The following is a 19430-nucleotide window of genomic DNA, read 5'->3' as shown; positions in this document are numbered from 1 at the left end:
TGTGAATTAGTACAGCCATTCTACAAAGCATTTTGGAATTATGCAACAACAACAAAATGCAGCTAAAATGCACATCCCCTTGAACCTGAGATTCTACTGCTGGACTTATTATACTTCAAAGAGGTCACTCACAAAAATGAAGGTTCCATATACAACTGAATATTTAAAATAACATTTTTTTGTGATAACCAAAAAATAAAAAAAATAAAAAAATAAAGGAGATAACCCATCAATTGGAGAATGGCTAAACAAATTTGGAAAACAGAATAACATGGAAAAACTTACATAAACAAAGAGAAGTAATCTGAGCCCACCAAACCCCCCTCCCCCCAACACCAAAATGAAATAACCACAAAACAATCAAAGCAAAAGTTCTAAAACATGTCTATACAGAAGAGATATTGGTTTGGAGCTTTGTTATGATTACCTGGAAGAGGGGAAGGAAGAAGGAGAGGGATACTAGGGAAAATTCAGACAATATCAAAGTTTGTATTTAGGGAGAAGAAAACAAGCTGTTTATTTAAAAAGACTTGTCCAGTGTCACTCAGCCATCTTGTATCAAAGGTGACGCTTGAATACAGATCTTTTTGGCTATGAGAACTACTTTCTGTCCTCTGCACTAGTAATCAAACTTGAGCTATGGAACCAGGTTAAAATGTAATTGGGAAATGCTTCACAAAATAAATAAAAATATGTTACAAAACAGATAATGTTAGTTTGTGGTCTTCTAAATCAGTATGCAACTGACAGGCATCCCTTTGCATCTGACTTTGATACCACTGGTCTACACCATGTTCCCTCAAGTGAGCCTTCTCCTAAAAAAACCCAAAAACTTTGCCTTGATGCTGCTACCTCCTCAAACTGTTGTCTTTTATGTTTCCTCCCCTTCCCTGTTAAATTTTTAGAAAAAAGAGTAAAATTATTTTTTCCTCTTCAAGATCAACCTTCTCCATGGTTTTCTGGAGTTTGGCTTCTCTTCTTGCTCTTCATTGCCAAATCCAGCAGCCTTTTCTTAGTCTCATGTTTCTTAAGTGTTCTGCAGAATTTGATACTGTTGACCATTCCCTTGATAACACTTTTTTCCCTTTGGACTTGCTTAACATTGTGCTTTCTGTCCATTCTTCCTCATTCTTCATTTTTTATTTGTCGACAGTCACCTGAATGTTAGTATCTTCAGCTAGCTTCTCTGGTGTTTTTAATCTTATCTCCTTTACTTATTTCATGTAATCTTGTCACTTTAATTATGACTTCTGTAAAATAATTTGTATTTGTAAATCAGCTTGTAATCTTTCTCCTGATGTCTGGTTGAACATCACCTCTTGATTCTCTCTATTTAAATGTTTTTGCACATCTAGTTCTGCATGTCCAAAACTGAATTGTCAATTACCCCAAACTTCCTCTTTCCCTTAACTTTCCTAATTCCATGAATGTCACTGTTATCCTACCAGTTAGTCAAGCTTGAAAATACTGTCATCTTTGACTTTTCACTCTTCTCCAACTTCTATATCCAACCTAAGTGACCTTGTTGATTATTCTTTACTTATGTCTCATTGTGGACCTGACCTTCCTTCCTACTGGCACCCTCCTAATGAAGATTCTCATCACCATTAGTATTGATAATTATACTAGCTAAATACAGGATCAATGTTTCCAGTGCTCCCTTCACAAAATGGCCAAATGAGCCATCCTAATGCATACATATGATTATATTATTCTCTTACCAAAAAACTGTCAGGGGCTCCATGTTGTATATAGTGTAACATACAAACTTCTTACTTAGCCTGGCAACTAAACCCTCAAAAATCTGACAACTGCATACTTTTCCAGTCTTGTTTTACATTCACTGCCATTACACACTGTACTTAGTAGCTAAGCCCTTGTTCCCTCCTACCTCTTTCTGTCAATGTGGGCCATTCTTTATGCTTAGAATTCTCTTGATGTTTACCTCTGTTTATAAAATCACTTTTTTTTCCCTTTGTGATATCTCTTCCATGAAGACTTTGATGATGCTCCCCACTATCATCCTCATCTTCACTCACTGGGAAGTGATCTCTCCAACCTTAAATTTCCTTATAACACTTTGTATTTATTTTTCCTTTTTCTTTGTCACATTCTATTCTGTATTCTATTTATTTGTTTATGTGTCTTTTCCTGTTATAATATAAAATCCTTGAGGACTTAGGATTGTATCATTTTTTATCTTTATATCCATAATGTATGGCACACTTATTATCTTTGTTATGTTAATTAAGAGACTTTGCCTTATCTGTATTAAAGGACTATTGTGAAAGGAAAAGAGAATTAAGAGTAAAGCACTTTAAAGGTGAAAGTTCAGTTGAATTAGAAGACACATTGTTTAGGACATCTCTAGAGCAGAAACTGTGATTGATTTAGCAAAAGTTTTGTTTATTGCTTAGTTACAAATGAATATTTGGGTTGCTTGAAATTAAATTAGCATGTTTAATTCCAGTTTTTGGTTTTAGATTCTGCTCAGTTCCCCACTAGAAACTAAAAACAAAACAAAACAAAAATTTCTGCTTCTCTTTTCTCACAAACAGAGCCAGGCATTTCCACATCAGACATTCTCTCCTGGATTAAACAAGAAGAAGAGCCCCAAGTAGAAGGTCCACAGGACCCTGGGGAAAGTGACATTTACAAAGGCACATATACTGGTGAGTAATAGAGTGGATATTAAGTCCTGCTTCCAGTGCTATGCAGCAGAGAAACTCAGCCTTTATAGGAATATTCCCCTCCCCCCACCAAAAAAAGACAAAATGAACACTAGGAGAACCATGGAAATGAATGAGATTTTTTTATTAGGGTTTGGAGGGAAGGAGGGAGAGAAGACAGCAGGATTGCAAGATTTATATTAGGGAAAAGCAGATGAAGATAATGGGATGAGGCTGAATCATTAGGCAAAAGGGAGTGAGAGAAAGTTTTTTGGAGCGGGGAAGTGACATGATTAAAGCAATGTCTTAGGAAAATTTAATTTAAAACTTTGCTTTTTTCCCATCCTCTGCCTCAAACCAGGGAATATCATAATGTAGAGATGACACCTTAGATCTCACCTCAGAACTTCACTGAACTCTTTCTGTTCCTTTGAACTAATCACTTCCCTATACAATCACAGTGAATAAAAGCCTAGAGCAGTTTGTGAAAACCAGGTAAAATGTAGCTACTATTTTGTGGTGAGAATTGCTAAAAAAGCAATTTCTGTGTTGTATAACCCTAGTTCTTTCTTTCAGACGATGAGCTTGCCATCAAAGCTGAAGGGCTTGCTGGAGCCCCTTTGTGTTCAGATGCCCAGGTTACTTCTGCCAATCCACCAGCAATGACAAAAGATGCTTTCCAGGATGCAGCTTTTAAGAGCCAGCATCCTCAACCTGTACTGTCCTCTGGGCCTCCACTTAATAATCCCATTGACCCCCTTGGAGGACAGCCTAGTTTCACCCAGCTGGGCAATCTTCCCCTTCCTCCCCAATCTGGGGAGCAACAACAACTCTTCCCTTGTCGTCGTTGTGGCAAGAATTTTAACCAGAAGGAAATGCTGATGGACCACCAGAATAGTCATGCTGGTGAGCGTCCCTTTGCGTGTGCCCAGTGTCCCAAGCGCTTTGCCCAACAGGCCAACCTCAGCAATCATGCTCGTGTGCACACAACTGAGCGGGCCCATACCTGCCCACATTGCTCCAAGAGTTTTGTGCACCCCTCTCGGCTTACCTACCACCTGCGGGTCCATAGCGGTGAAAGGCCCTTTCCATGTCCGGAATGCCCCAAGCGTTTTACTGACCAGTCTCGGCTCACCAGCCACCGACGTGGTCACTCTGGTGAGCGGCCATTTCGCTGTGCTCAGTGTGGTCGCAGCTTCAGCTTGAAAATTAGTCTTCTGCTCCACCAGCGGGGCCATGCCCAAGAGCGCCCCTTCTCCTGCCCTCAGTGTGGCATCGATTTCAATGGCCACTCGGCGCTGATCCGCCACCAAATGATCCATACGGGTGAACGGCCCTACCAGTGTGGCGACTGCGGCAAGAGCTTCATGCGAAAGGAGCACCTGCTAAATCACCAACGGCTGCACACAGGTGAACGGCCCTTTCACTGTGCCCACTGTGGTAAGAGTTTCATTCGTAAGCACCACCTAATGAAGCACCAGCGCATCCACACAGGTGAGCGGCCCTATCCCTGTCCCTGCTGTGGCAAGAGCTTCCGTTACAAACAGACACTAAAGGACCATTTGAGAGCAGGCCAGGATGGAAGTTGCAGTGGTGACGGAGATGTACCAGGGCAGCCGCCAGACCCCCCTGGCCTCCTCCTCCCTGGGCTTGAGCCCACGGGTTTAGGGATTGGAACTGATGGCCTAGAAACCAACCACTGGTATGGGGAGGGGGGTGGAGGGAGTGTTTTGTAAATCCTTCATCTCTTGTTTATCCAGCAAGTGGAGAATCCCAAAGACAGGGAGCCCAAGATCATTTTAAACTGGCTCTTCAGTGCATTTTGGCCATCGTACATCTAACTAGGGACATACCTGGTTGTCTGGAACTTCACAATACTGCAAATAATGAAGATACATTGTGAAATTTGGAGAAGCTTGAAAAAAATCCACCCACCCTGTCCTTATGAAGAAATGATTGAGTTGAAGAGGTGATAATGTTGCAAAGAGGCTGAAAGCAAGAAATTGGTAAATCACTGGCAGATAACCCAAATTATTTGTAGGTTGAAATCCAAGGGAGGAGCAGGTAGCATGGGGAAATTTCTAAAACTTGATACTTTCCTTGTACCGTGAGGTTGGTGGGACATTGAGACTTCTCCCTAACTTTTGGGTAGGTGAGGTGGTTGTTAGAGGGGAGTGCTGTCCTAGAGCTGCCAAATGGGAGGTGGCACTCTCTCCTCCTGGTTCCAGCTTAGACCCACCTTACTTGTACTCCTGCTTATCTTTCCTGAAATAGACCCAGCATGATGGAGATTCCTTTTCTTCATCCGTGTCAACTCAAGACTTGGCCTGGTATAATATTTCTTGGGTTTAATCAATGTGATTTTCTTTAAATATTGGATCACCCCAGGGTAAGAGATCTGAATTTTGTAGGTTGGGAAGCTCCCTACTGAAAATTAGTTGGTTTTGAACTTTTTACTGGCTTGGTTTACAGTCTTCCCTCTCTGGTATTCAGAATTTTACTGAAATTTCAAATTCCTGGATATTAACATTCTCAGTCCCTGACCCCAAAATCTGAAAAACAGGATTCTTTGGAGTAAATGACAGGCCATGTCTTTAAGGGCACAGCCCAAGATTTGTGACTAGACCCTCAACTTTAGATGTGAGTACATCTAATGTATACATTTTTCTATGTCTGCAGAAATAATAAGTTGGCTTTTCTCTTTCTGATATTTTGGACATTTGTTATGGCAGAAAAGATTACAACTCACAGCTTTAAAACTAGCTGAAGACTCAACATTTGTTTCACAAGCAATGAAACAAAGCCATTTTGGTAATGTGGCTGGCTCAAACCACTAGAGGAAGTGTATATTCATCCTCATTTGGCCCTACCCTGGGAACGTGGTAAGATCAAGAAGCTTCCTCCCTAGGTGGTAGCTGGCCCTTCCTTGTACATAAACAATCTATCTGTCCCATCCATATCATGCTCTCAGGGCTACTGGATATTGTGTGCACAAGTTTATTAGTTGTTGTATATGGGTCTCCCAATCATCTGGAGCAACTGAGCCACCTGGTTTTATTCTTCACTGAGTTTGGGCCATTTACTTCCTGCTGTGGACCCTAATTTAACTTTCTGTAAATTAAGAATAGTTCCTGTCCATTTCACCTCAGATAGTTGATGTGAGGAACAAGACCTGAAGTAAGAGCTCTACAGAAATACAGAAGAATGTGATTGTCGGGTAGCATATTCTCCTTCCTACCAAAATCCCATTTAATTATTTTTCAGCAGTCAAGGAGAGACTTCTGGCTGAAGCTTGCCCCACATCTACTAGAGTTGCGTGTACTTTCTTAAGAATTGAGAACCTGTAGGAGACATGACTGGTGATCTTTTACAGAAGCTGCAGCCCTGCACATTGGCAGGAGGGGCTGTTAGCACCAGCCAGAAGGAAGGAAGCTCACAGCTTCTCTCACCAAGTACTCTCTTCTCATAGAGAATACATAGGATCTTTACTTGGTGGTTTGAGTGAGAAGAACATGTCTTCCCCTCACATTCTAAACTTAATTCTCACCCAGATGGCTTAATTGCCTGTAGCTGGTTTGAGGAAAGGTATTTTCCTTGACTAGCAGGGATAATAAGCATTCTGTGCAGGAAGGCTATGGAATATGTAATGGAAAGTGTATTGGATATGAGCTTGGGACATCTGAGTTCTGTCATGAAGTAGCTTTGTGATTTTAGGCAAATCCCCTCTCTGTCTCATTTTCCTTCTCTGTAAAATTATTAGATGACTTTCCAGATCTGAGATATTTTGATTTTATGAGGCATAGTCAATTATACAGATTTTCTTGGAAGAAGCCACAGTAGGTCATTAGGTAGTAGACTCTGTGAGCACTGACACAAACTGAGAGCTTAACATGGACTCATGATCATTTTATCTACTCTCCTACTCCCTAACTAGGAAAAGAACCACAGGCTGGCAATTAAAAAAAAAATGTTTGTTTTTGAAGATAAGAATGTGGATAATCAAAATGCTAGAAAAAGGGCTAACCTCATAATAAGTAGAAAAGTATTTGGGGGGGCATTTTCCACATTGACCCTTCAAGTCCCTCGTAAGAACCAGGCTGTTAGACTGCAGTTTGAAAAGGTGCTTTAAGATACAAAGGTAATGACCCCTAACCACTAGTTCTAGATCCAGCCAACCTTATCTCACCTTGGATTCTCTGTGTAGTCTTCATTTGTAGGAGAGAAATTTTAACAAATAGACTAGCTTGTCCCCACTATTCACCATCCCATCTTCCTTTTCTGTTAAAAGTCCATGTATGCACACAGGATGTCATCTATCCCCTTGACCATTTCCAACCATTGTAATTGTCAGTTGCCAAGTGGTAGCTTATCTCACTAATTAATCCAATTGGTTTATTAAGAACATCAGAATAAACAAGACTTACTCTTTGTTGTGTATTTTTGTTGTTTCTTGTGGAATGACAGTTAATCTACTTGCAAATTGGTGAACATTGGGGAATGATCAGCCTGTAATTAGTTTGTTATATAGTAAGGAAAATGGTCCTTATCTTTCACTGTTGCCCCAATATTGGGGATACCTTATCGTGGGCCCTGGAGTAACAGCAGTAACCTCCATAACATATTAGCATCTAAGATTTTGTTCTTAATAAAAGAAATTCTTAGAACCTCTGTGATTAGGAGATCTAGGTTTTTGCTCCCATTGTCTTCATATATTATAAAGATAAGTCATGAGTTTGTTCTTCAACCTGTGCAGAATGAGGAGACTGGCTGAATCAGTAAAAGTCAATCCAGAAGTCTGTCTGCGGTACTTAAGAATGACCTTAAGGCAGTGAGTAAGTGACCAGGAAAAATTCCCTGGTGGTCTTAGGGTTCTGGTGGGTTACTTGTAAAGCTTTATCTGCACTCTTCCTCAGCCTGTTTCTAGATTAGAACAGCCTCTTTGCTCATAGGTGTTGGTGAAAGGAACAATTTTTTGTCTTAGCAGTTTTTGTGAACTGAACTTGAAGAGTTCTGTTTCCTGAACAACAGTAAAAAGTATCATTGGAGCAATGTGCTTTAGATTGTTCTTTCACAAATGCTACTCTTTATTCTAGTTTTTCTTTCAGTGAACACAAGTAAAAATAGACTTTGTATCACAGTTTATGTCAACTGTGATGGTTTTAGAAGGAACCCTCCAAACAACTAGATATATTCATGAATACACAAAGAAAAACCAAATTCCTATCTGAGAATGCAAAAATCAAGTGGGGAAGACATCTGTGCTTGCCAGAAGCAGAGGGGCAGACCAGAAACGAGATCAGGTGTTCTGAGTGACTGTTGAGTAAGCAGTTCAAATAAAATCACAGGAGTCTTGGTAAAATGTCATGCTTTGAGTTTTTATTTTGTGGCAAAAATCAGTTAGGGACAAAGTGTAGAGTAGTAAATATAGAAACAGTTAACAGGAATCAGGAAGATCTAGGTTCCAGACTTGCCTTTGACAGGGATTGGTTGTGACTAGGCAAGATCTGACTTCTGTGTATCCCAACCCAACTCTCTTAAGATGATGACATAGATGAGCTGCTAATGTGCATTAGGAGAAGGAGATTCTACATGAGAAGTTCCCCTTACGTGAAATCACCCCAAGTAGGTGTGTGAAGGAAAGAAAGGGGCAAACATGCTGTTGATAAAATCTGTAAGATGAATGAATACCAGCCGTATAAGTTTCCCAAGAAAAGGAATTTGTTTTCCAAATCTTTTGTATCTGCCATAATGCCTGGCACAAAACTTGCTATATAGTATTCTCTAAATACTGATTTAGTGATTAGAATGGAAAAAGCCATAAAGAGGATCAGAAGACTGAGAGGGTTGGGGAAGGGTCAGATTATTCATGCTGCTACTTGAACAGCTGTTTGGTTTTTTATAAGTCACGACCTTTCTGGCCCTTTACATCATGACCTGTAAAATGATGGGATTGTACAAGACTTTGAAGGCCAGAGTTATTTGATTCTGCATAAGCTTTCCAGTCTTCAAAGTAGTTTCATCTGAATTCTTACTTTGTCTTCACAGTAACTTTGGGATATAGACATTGTTAAATGAGATAATAAGCAAAAATGCTTTGGAAAACTATAGCATCAGGTAAGTGTAAGGTTAAAATATAGATGTTCAAGTCAATTATAATCAATTATAATCAACTTATTGTTGGTGATTTTCTTTGGGGATTTAAAACTAGAAAAGATTTTAGAAATCATCTAATCTGACTCCTTTGTAGATAGACAAAAACCAAAAAAATCCAAACCAAAACACTGAGGCTCAGAAAGGTGTGAAGTGACTTATTTAAAATCACATAGGTTTTAAGTAACAAAAGTAAAATTTGGATCCAGGTTCTATCATTTGAACTGAAAACATTGAGGCTCTGTGCTAGCACTCATCTCACAAACAGATGTATTCTGCCATTTTTTTTCACCCTTGTCTACCATGAAAAGTTGTCCCTTCTTGCTAAGGCAAACCCTTTTATAAGTAATTGTATTCCATTCCATCTTCTGGCCACTTCCCTTCTATCCACAAACATACCTATTATCTTTCTCATCCTCAAAAAAACAAATAAAAACCCTCACTTGATTTGTTTATCCCCTCTAGCTGTCTTCTTAGATCTTTTCTCCTTTTTGTGGCTAAACTCAAGTTCTTCCATTTCCTTTCCTCTAAACTTTACAGACTACATACATTTCAGCTTCATCATTCAACTGAAACTGCTGTCTATAAAATTTTAAATGATTTTAGCACTTTATTTTTTAATTCCGTTTTGCCTTATTTTTAATTCCAAATTTTCTCCCTTCTCCACTCATTAAGAAGGTAAGAAAAATGATACCTATTACAAATATGTATAGAGATGCTAAACAAGCACCCACATTAGCTTTAGAAGAAAATATTCTTCATTCTACACTCTTGTCAGTTCTCTTTCTGGAGTGGTTAGCATGGTTTATCATGAACTTTTGAAACTGGTTGGTCATTATGTTGATAAGAGTTACTAAGTCTTTTGGAATTATCTTTAAAATGCTGCCTTATTGTATAAATTATTTTCTAAGTTCTGCTCACTTTGTATCAGCTCATATAATTCTGAATCCAGTTATTTATTGTAGCACAATATTCCTTCATGTTCATGTACTATAATTTGTTTAGCCATTCCCCAGATAATCTCTTTAATTACTACATTTAATGGCCTTTTAAAAACCTTCATCTTCCTTGATTTTTTCAACCTTTAAAATTGTTGACCACATTCTTCTCTTTGCTAATCTTTTCTCTAGGTTTCTGCTGACTTACCTATCTATCTGACTTCACTTTAGTGGATCTTCCTCCAGTTCACACCCCCATACCAGAATAACCTCCCAAAGTTCTGTCCCGGGCTTTTTTCTTTCTCTACATTATTTCATGATCTCATCTGCTCCTGTGGATTTAGCAGTGTAGATGTTTCTCTCTGCTTATTTCCATCCTTACATCCACAGTTGTCTAATGACTATCTTGAACTGGATATCTCATAGACATCTTAAATTTATCTAAAATTGAACCCATTGTCTTTTCTCCAAACTTCCCCCCTTCCTAAATTCTTTATTACTGTTGAGGCCATCACCATTTTCTCAGTCATGCAAGCTCCTTGACACAATTACTCTCACCACCATCTTCAATCAGTTGCCATGTCTTGTGGATTCTACCTTTGCAGCATTCCTCCTTTATTTTATACTGCTGCTACTCCATTGCATGTCCTCATCACCTCAAACCTAAACACTTAATAGCCTGTTAGTTGGTCTTCTTCAAGCCTCTCTCCATTCAGCAATCAAATTGGTGTTCTTAAAGCTCAGATCTGCCCATGTCACACATCCCATTCAGTAAATTATAGGGACTGCCTCTGAAATAACTCTGTGAGCAAATATAAACTTTTAAGGCCTTTTATACCCTAGCCCCTTCTTATCTTTTCAGTACCTTACTCTTTCCTACCTACCATGTACTTTGTGATCTCATGACTGGCCTCCTAGCAGTTCCTGTAACTAACACTCCCATCTCCCTATTCTGTCCATTTTCACTGACAGTCCTTTACACCTAGAATATTTTCCCTCCTCATCTCCGCATCCTTTGATTTCATTCAAATCTCAGCTAAAATCCCACCTGTGAGAAGCCTTTCCCAATCTCCCTTAATGTTAGTGCCTTCCTTCCCTTAGAAATTACTTCAGTTTTTCTGTATATATTTTGTTTGTACATAGTTGTTTACATGTGTTCCTCATTAGACTTTTAAAATTATTATGATGATGATGTATTTTTTGCTGTTGTTTGTATTCCCAGAGCTTATCATAGTACCTGGCATGTAGTAGGTACTTAATAAATGATTATTGCCTCTAATTCCAAATGCATTGCTGTTGTAGACCAACTCAAGTTAACCTTATCACATGGGACATAAGGATATAACCAGTTTCAGAATACCATGATGCGGGCATAAGAATAAATTAAACATAAACACATGAATGATGCTGTAAAAGGAATTATATATTTCCAATTTAAAAGCTAGCTCTTGTGCAGCATATAAATTAAAAAAGCAAGATACTTATACAACTATCCATAAAAGGGAAACCTAACTGGATTAAAATATACTAATTAAATTCTGTGCTAGATGTGGAATAAGCAAGAAAGTATCAGCTTGGTTTCCTCTCAATGTTTTTAGAATGTAAAAAAAAAAAAAAAGCCTTGGAAATTTTAAGGGAAATCAGAATTTAATCTGGAAAGGAGTTAGAGAATATTTTGTGGAACAGAAGACAAAAGGGAAAGATAAAGCCAAAAAAAAAGTAAAAAAATAGATTTAAGTTGGATTGCTTGACTGGATTAGAGAGCATGTGGATGGGATAGTGAAGGGTCTTTGATCTCTCTCATAAATAAGGCATTATTAGATCCTAGCAGGAACTTCAGGGCTCTGAGTTGGAAGTAAGGCAAATTGAATGATGTTATAACAAAGTAGTACTTCCTGCTCTCCTTGGGAAGTTTGGATTGGAAGCAACAGATATGGGCATAACAATGGCCCCTCCAGATGGTACTAACCAGCCTGATATGTGAATAATGGATATATGAGCTTGTAGGATCAAAATGTCTTTTCAAATGACATTCTTATAAACTGGCTTTATAGAAAACATTTCAGTAAGTTGCAGGCAGACAAAAAGTCAGCAAATAATCTTCCCTGGCCTTGGTGACCTTTCTATCAAATGAGACTTACGTTTGATATCATTGATATTCTTAAAAAAAAAAAAAAGGTGTTTAACATATAGAAATGTGACTGTGAAATAAGATTTTGTTTAAATATATTGGGATTTTAGTCCAATAAGTTGCACCATTTTAAAAGTAGGAACATTTTGAATGTCTTCTGGAATTGTAACCATTGTCCAAATAAGACTTGGAATGCCTGTTCCACAATGTACTAACCCCCCAAGCAGATTCATACTGGGTTCTTAGAGCCTCCTCCAAACCTGCCTCCCTAGAGGCAGCTTGCCTGAGTGAATAATAAAGCTCCCAGTAAGTGTTTTCCACTTAGGTCTCCAGAGGGGCATAAAAGCCCTCAGCACCAGAAAGATGTGGGTCACTTGGAGGGAGGCAGTTGTCCTGCCCCTAGGTCTCCACTGTGCCCAGCTGCTAGGCCCCAACATAATTCCAGGGCAGCAATGGAAGGGGATGGGGATGTCCTGGAGGGGGGGAGTTGAGTATGACAAAAGATTGCTGCAGTTAACCCACTGGAGTTGGGTCTAAAAGATAAAACAGAAGAAAACAAGTCTTTATAAGCATAATTTCTCTTCGTGTCTCCTTCTCTCTCCCCCCAAAAACACTTATGACCAGCTTTTTCTGACTCATCAGAATTGAACAGGCTGATGACATCTGTTTCCAAATATAAAAACTTACTTTCAAACAATGGAAATTTGCCACCATTGAGTACATTCAGAAGAATGTGCCACAGGCTCTGGACAATTACAACAAATGGCATCCTCTACAAATACATGAATTCTGCATGCAAAAGATATAGGTCCATGGGTCCACTGTGCTTTTTTAGCTCAAGTTTCCCAGTTTTGTTTTTAAACTGCTAACTCCTTCACCTGGAAAGCCATTATGAGATTAGCCAGATGGTATGCAGAGGCACTGACCCCGGATGAGAAGTCCTCTTTGGTTCCACTTAATTTGGCAAATTTTTAAATTTTTCTATAACATTCTTGGGGTCCACCTTAGAATAATTCTTGGAGCTTATATGGGCTTGTCACCCAAATACCTGTGCTTCATAGAACCTGTAAAGGAATAAGAGGCATTCAAAACCCAAAACAAAATGAAGCCATACAGAAAGATGGCTGATAATGTAAAGTCATAGTTCCTTGAGAATAAAATATAAAGGGGAGAATCAAAATCTCAGCAAAATGGAAAATGATCATTTTTCAAAACTGCTTTTAGTAGAAATAAGAAAACTTGGTCTATAAGAAACAACAGGTTTTGTTTATTGAGTTTTTTTTTTAATAAGTGTAAATAAAGATGTTCATTGAAAGAGAACCAACCCTGAAACTAGGTGAGTGGAAAAGTACTTTTAACAAAAGATAAATGGTCCTTTGCAAAATTCTAAACTTAAACATCCTTCTGCCATTATCATCTGTTGCCTCCTTTTCCCCCCAGTTTATTGTCAAGATCTCTAGTATCTTTAGATGCTTGCTTCATTTGCAGTGTGCCTGTTCAATCCAATTAACCAAGTAACATAATTTCATAGATCTCTTCCAGATAAACTTCTATTAAATCCAATATTTATTAAATGCCTATTCTGTGTAAGACATCATGCTAAGTGCCAGGGATACAAAAATAGTACAACACAGGCCTTCCGATTAAGATATTAAAGAGTAATTTATCTTAATGAAGCATGGATACAGGAGGTCTTTCTTCCCACTTAAGAAGTCAGAAATAAAGCAGAATTATTTATTCTTTGATATTTTTACTCATTGAGATAAGTACTTCTTCCAATGGTACAAGTCACAATGTATCTACAACTCATACCTGTGTGACTCTTCCTTGTCCCTCCATAAATTCTCCCTAGTGGATCCATTCAACGTGTTTAAAGCTTTGCTCTAGATTTCTTGACATGTGGGTATCAATGGTAATACAGCTTATCTCTGTTATCTCTCACTCTTGATATGTAACTGACCTGTTGTTTTCTGGCCATCACTTTTATGTCCTTTATACTATTTCTGGTGTATTCATGGTTAATTTGCAGTCTCCAACTTAACAATCATCAGGTATCTCTACTGCTCTTTTTGTTGACTTGATACGAGATGACAAGGTGTATTCCATTATATGTTGTTTTTGTGGCCTTTGGATGAAAAATAAAACCAATTTTTACCAGTTCCTTTATTTGCCTCTGCAAAAAGAATTTCTATTTAACTACTACTCATTTTTATCTCATTTTTCACTTATATTGAGAATGTCAAAACTGATTTTATGTATATATATATATGTATGTATGTATATATATATGTAATATGTCAACTTGTTGGTCATTGGACATGATCTCACATTTAGCATATCAACAGTTAAAGTAATGTTTATGGATGGCCTAAAAACTATAATTCTTAGCACCCTCTATCTCTTATGTTTTATTTTTTTGTTTCACAAATTGCCATGATCAAAGAATTCATTACTCAATAGTCAACCTACTGATCCTTAGAAAGAAAACAGTCTGGATCATACTTAAAGACTTTACAACTTGGTAGAACCTGCTAGAATTTGCAGTATCCTAGCATGGTCTTCAGGAAATCAAGTTTACTTTCAGGCACACAAGGAAATTTCAAATTAGGATTTTTTTTAACCTTAGGATAGAAAAAACAATGAATTGAAAATTTTATTTAAAAAAAAAAAAAAAGGTTTCATGACAGGCTGGGACAATGGGCAGAATCCAAAGAGATCAATGTAATATGGATTATTTAAGTTCAAACAGTTTCCAGAAGACAGACAAGGAAACCTAGTTTACTTCCAAGGAAGAAGATTTGAAGGAATTGAGTTGCACAGATATCAACAAGATGACTTAATTGCTATTAAAAGAAAAAGGTTATTATAAATTGCATTAATAGAATATCCAGAACAAAGATGATTATTTTACTTTATTTTTCCCTACCAGACCATACCTGGAGTATTGTGTTCAGTTCTGGGTTCCATCTATTAGGAGAGTTCCAGTCTGTATCCCATTTTCTTGGTTTAGGGATTTGTAAGAATTATTCACAAAAGTCAGCCAAACTAGTAATTCAAAGAAATAGGCTTCTATTTTGATTTGTTTTAATCCAAAGAAGGGGAGATTTAAGGTTAATATATGACAGAAGAAGGATATAAGGAGGGAGTATGGCAAATCTTGAATACAATGGTCAGCAGATCATGAGAGGAGGATCCATCAATCAAAAAACAAATAATTATATACTAGGGACTAAAGAGATAAGTTGTGGTTTTACAGACAGAATACTCCTAGATTTTGGCTTACTCAGCTTCCCCAGCTCAGTGATTTTCCCTCACTGATGTGGAAAATTATTGGGGTCCTATTTTCTTAATACTCCAGGACAGTTTAATAACAAAGGGAAAATTCATAGATTGGAGAATGTCTGGTTTCCCGTCTCTGATCTAACAAGCAAACGATAAGGATCCAATATTGGCATGGGGGATAGAAGTTTTCAGAAAAAAAAGTGATGGGTCTGGAGCATAGGCAGCCTCTGCCAAAAAGGGATGGACCATAATAGAGGGGATATCATTCAGTGGTTCAAGCATGCCCTGAGACAGTCCTTGAAATGGGCCAGTTAACTTTGCCCTGCTCAGTGATCTTAGACTTCATTCGAATCTCTATCTAGCTACCCTTTGAGATTACTCACAACTAGGAAGTAGCTCAAAGTCAATAGCCTATTGGTGACACAATCTGAGCATAGGAAAGATGGCAATAGTTCATATCCAGGTCCTGATCCATTGTCTGAACTGTCTCTGGGAGTAATAATAATTATCATTTATCTAGCAATTTATATTTGCAAAGTGCTTTGCCTCATTTTAATCTCACAATAACCCTGGGAGGAGGGAATTATTTTAATATCTATTTTACAGGTAAAGAAACCGAGTCACACAAGTTAAGTCACTTGCTCAGGGTTTATTAAGTATCTTAAGCAGCTAATAAGTACCTAAGGCAGAATATAGATTTCAGTTTTCCTGATTCTGGGTCTAATAATCTACCATGCCACTAGAAATTAATTTATATTAAACCATTCTCATTTTCTCCTCTAACGATCTTATAAGAAGTAGTTATAGAGAGCTCTTTGACAAAGATGAACAGGTTTTTCCCAGACACTGAGAAAGTAACCCTGTTCAGGCTATGATTTAGGGAAAGCACAAAGTTTCACTACCCCTCAGACTGTATCCCACCAGCAAGCCTCCTCCTTTAGAGTGCACTGTGTGAGCTAAATGTTTTACAGATATTATATAATTTGATCGTGAAAACAACCCTGAGAGGTAGATGCTGCCATTATCCCCATTTTACAATTAAGGAAACTGAAATAGAAGTTAGGTGGCTTGCCCAGGGTCACTTAGCAAGTGTGAGGCCTGAACTGAGTTTTCCTGATTCCAGGCCCATTACCAGGCCATCCACCTCTCTTCAGCCATACTCCCCCTGAGTAGCCCACAATCAAAAATGCAAGGGAGTGCACGCTCTGGGATCCCAGGCCATGCTCGGAGGCGGGCTGGCCACTCAGAGTTGGATGTACACTTCAGGCTCCGTCCCCACCACCAAGTAACTCATACTGTGCACTTTGGGCCAATGTCCCTGATTCTGAGACTGGGGACCCCAGGTGTGCTCTGGGCCCCCTTGTTCCCATTCTGGGGAGCCCAACATGTAAAATCTGGGCCCTCCCCCTCTCCCTGTGCCCGAGCAGCCCCGGATTGTGCTCTCCTGAGTGCCCAGCCTCCTCCGGGGGAGCCCAGGGTGTGCGCTTTGGGACAGCAAGTCTGCTGTGTACACTCAGACTCGGGACCCCAAGTATGCCCTCCGAGCTACTTGTCCCCACGCCGTGAGAGAGCCGGGGTGTGTATTCTCGGGGACGCACACCCCCACGTTGGGGAGCCCGGGGAATGATCTCCGAGCCCCTGTTCCCAAGCTGAGGGGCTTCCCGGGGTGTATTCCCTCATTCCCAGGGTGGGGGCTACCCGGGGTGCGCTCTCGCCCCCATCCCCACGCGGCGGGCAGGGGCCGAGGCCCGGGAGGAGGGGCGGGGCCGGGCGCGGGAGCCCCGGCAGGCAGGCGCGCGGGCCGCGGGGAGGGGGGAGCCGAGGGGGACTGTTTGCTCCTACGGGCTGTAGATGGAGCTGTCCGGCCTCGGCGAGGGGGAAGGAGGCTGGGAACCGCTCCTCCCTTCGCTGGCCGGCCTGAGAGGGGAACAGGACTCCCAGGATGCAGTTTGTGTCAACACGGCCGCAGCCCCAGCAGCTGGCCATCCAGGGCCTGGGACTGGACAGCGCGAGCTGGAGCTGGGCCCAGGCGCTGCCCCCCGACGAGGTCTGCCCCCAGGAGCCCGGCGCGCCGCGAGCAGGGGAGATGGCCGAGGGCATTCCTCCCATGCAGGTGCGGACCGCCCCCCCTTCCCCCCAGCCCTAGGCCAGCGTCTGGGGGTGGGGGCCGGGGGAGCTTCTCAGCCGCTCCCCTCTCCAGCCGGGGGTGGGGAAGCCGCAGCCGCCAGCTCCCGCCGGGCCCGAAGGAGGGCCCCCACCCCTTTTTCGACAGAACAGGAAACTGAGGCCCGGCGAGAGGAGGAGGCTGGCAGCAGAGTAGGAGGCCTATGATCCTTCAGGGCAGGCCCCGCCTCTCCCGCCAGGCAGGGCCCACCTTGCCCGGCTGTGAGCTGCTAAGGCCGGCCCGCCAACAATTTGGGCTCTGCCCTCTCTAACGGCCGCACCTGAGCAAGGGCCACGGGGTCCTATTTCCGGAAGCCCCGGGCCTGGCCGGGTTGTGGTCGGCTTGCTCCTGCACCCTGCCCTGCCCCAGGCCTTGTCCAGGAGTCTTCCCTCCCCTCCCTTCCTCCATCTCTCCCTCCTCCCTTCCTCCATCTCTCCCTCCTCCCTTTTCCCCTCCCCTCCCTCCTTTCCTTTCCTTCCTCCCTCCCTCCTTTCCTTTCCTTCCTCCCTCCTTCCTTTCCTCCCTCCCTCCCTCCTTTCCTTTCATTCCTCCCTCCCTCCCTCCTTTCCTTCCCCCCTCCCTCCTTTCCTTTCCTTTCCCTCCCTCCTTCCTTTCCTTCTCCCTCCTTTCCTTTCCTTCCTCCCTCCCTCCTTTCCTTTCCTTCCTCCCTCCCTCCTTTCCTTTCCTTTCCTTTCTCCCTCCTTTCCTTTCCTTCCTCCCTCCTTTCCTTTCCTTTCCTTTTCCTTTTCCTTTTCCTTTTCCCTCCCCCTTTCCTTTCCTTTCCTTCCTCCCTCCCTCCTTTCCTTTCCTTTCCTTTCTCCCTCCTTTCCTTTCCTTCCTCCCTCCTTTCCTTTCCTTTCCTTTTCCTTTTCCTTTCCCTTTTCCCTCCCTCCTTTCCTTTCCCTCCCTCCTTTCCTTTCCTTCCTCCCTCCCTCCTTTCCTTTCCTTTCCTTCCTCCCTCCCTCCTTTCCTTTCCTTCCTCCCTCCCTCCTTTCCTTTCCTTTCCTTTCTCCCTCCTTTCCTTTCCTTCCTCCCTCCTTTCCTTTCCTTTCCTTTTCCTTTTCCTTTTCCTTTTCCCTCCCCCTTTCCTTTCCTTTCCTTTCCCTCCCCCTTTCCTTTCCTTTCCTTTCCCTCCCCCTTTCCTTTCCTTTCCTTTCCCTTCCCCTTTCCTTTCCTTTCCTTTCCCTCCCCCTTTCCTTTCCTTTCCTTTCCCTCCCCCTTTCCTTTCCTTTCCTTTCCCTCCCCCTTTCCTTTCCTTTCCTTTCCCTCCCCCTTTCCTTTCCTTTCCTTTCCCTCCCCCTTTCCTTTCCTTTCCTTTCCCTCCCCCTTTCCTTTCCTTTCCTTTCCTTTCCCTCCCTCTTTCCTTTCCTTTCCTTTCCCTCCCCCTTTCCTTTCCTTTCCTTTCCCTCCCCCTTTCCTTTCCTTTCCTTTCCCTCCCCCTTTCCTTTCCTTTCCTTTCCCTCCCCCTTTCCTTTCCTTTCCTTTCCCTCCCCCTTTCCTTTCCTTTCCTTTCCCTCCCCCTTTCCTTTCCTTTCCTTTCCTTTCCCTCCCCCTTTCCTTTCCTTTCTCTGTCATTTTCTTCCCTTCCTCCCTCCTTCTTTCTGTCCCTTTTTCTTCCCTTCTTCCTTCCTCCCTCCCTCCTTTCCTTTCCTTTCCTTTCCTCTCCCTCCCTCCTTTCCTTTCCTTTCCTTTCCTCTCCCTCCCTCCCTCCCTCCCTTCCTTCTTTCCTTCCTTCCTTCCTTCCTTCCTTCCTTCCTTCCTTCCTTCCTTCCTTCCTTCCTTCCTTCCTTCCTTCCTTCCTTCCTTCCTTCCTTCCTTCCTTCCTTCTTTCCTTCCTTTTCTTTCTTCTTTCTTTCCTTCCTTCCCTGCCTCCCTGTCTATCATTTTCTTCCCTTCCTCCCTCCTTCTTTCTGTCCCTTTTTCTTCCCTTCTTCCTTCTTCCCTCCCTCCCTTTCTTCCTTTCCTTCTTCCCTCCTTGCTTCCTTCCCTTTTTTCTTCCTTTTCCCCTCCCTCCTTCACTCCTTTTTCCCCTTCCCTTCTTTCCTTCCTTCACTTCTCTTTCTTCCCTCCCTCCTCTTCCTTCCCTTCTTCCTCTT

General features: G+C 41.5%; 2 protein-coding genes across 2 annotated transcripts in view; both read left to right on the top strand.

Annotated features, from left to right (window-relative positions):
• The window catches only part of ZNF398 (zinc finger protein 398), a 28966-nt gene extending 17928 nt beyond the window's left edge, over positions 1 to 11038 (top strand). The window contains exons 5-6 of the mRNA XM_074267579.1: positions 2559 to 2672; positions 3246 to 11038. Coding sequence (XP_074123680.1) covers positions 2559 to 2672; positions 3246 to 4405 — 1274 coding nt within the window. The 3' untranslated portion in view covers positions 4406 to 11038. The remainder of the gene's footprint in view (positions 1 to 2558; positions 2673 to 3245) is intronic.
• A 5900-nt stretch (positions 11039 to 16938) lies between these two features.
• The window catches only part of ZNF282 (zinc finger protein 282), a 28496-nt gene continuing 26004 nt past the window's right edge, over positions 16939 to 19430 (top strand). Inside the window, exon 1 of the mRNA XM_074267578.1 lies at positions 16939 to 17283. Within this exon, the coding sequence (XP_074123679.1) occupies positions 17113 to 17283 (171 nt within the window). The 5' untranslated portion in view covers positions 16939 to 17112. The remainder of the gene's footprint in view (positions 17284 to 19430) is intronic.

This window comes from Sminthopsis crassicaudata, chromosome 5 (assembly GCF_048593235.1).
Source record: "Sminthopsis crassicaudata isolate SCR6 chromosome 5, ASM4859323v1, whole genome shotgun sequence".
Classification (NCBI taxonomy): Eukaryota; Metazoa; Chordata; class Mammalia; order Dasyuromorphia; family Dasyuridae; genus Sminthopsis; species Sminthopsis crassicaudata.
The sequence above is the reverse complement of the archived record's forward strand: the minus strand, read 5'-3'. Positions and strand labels throughout refer to the sequence as shown.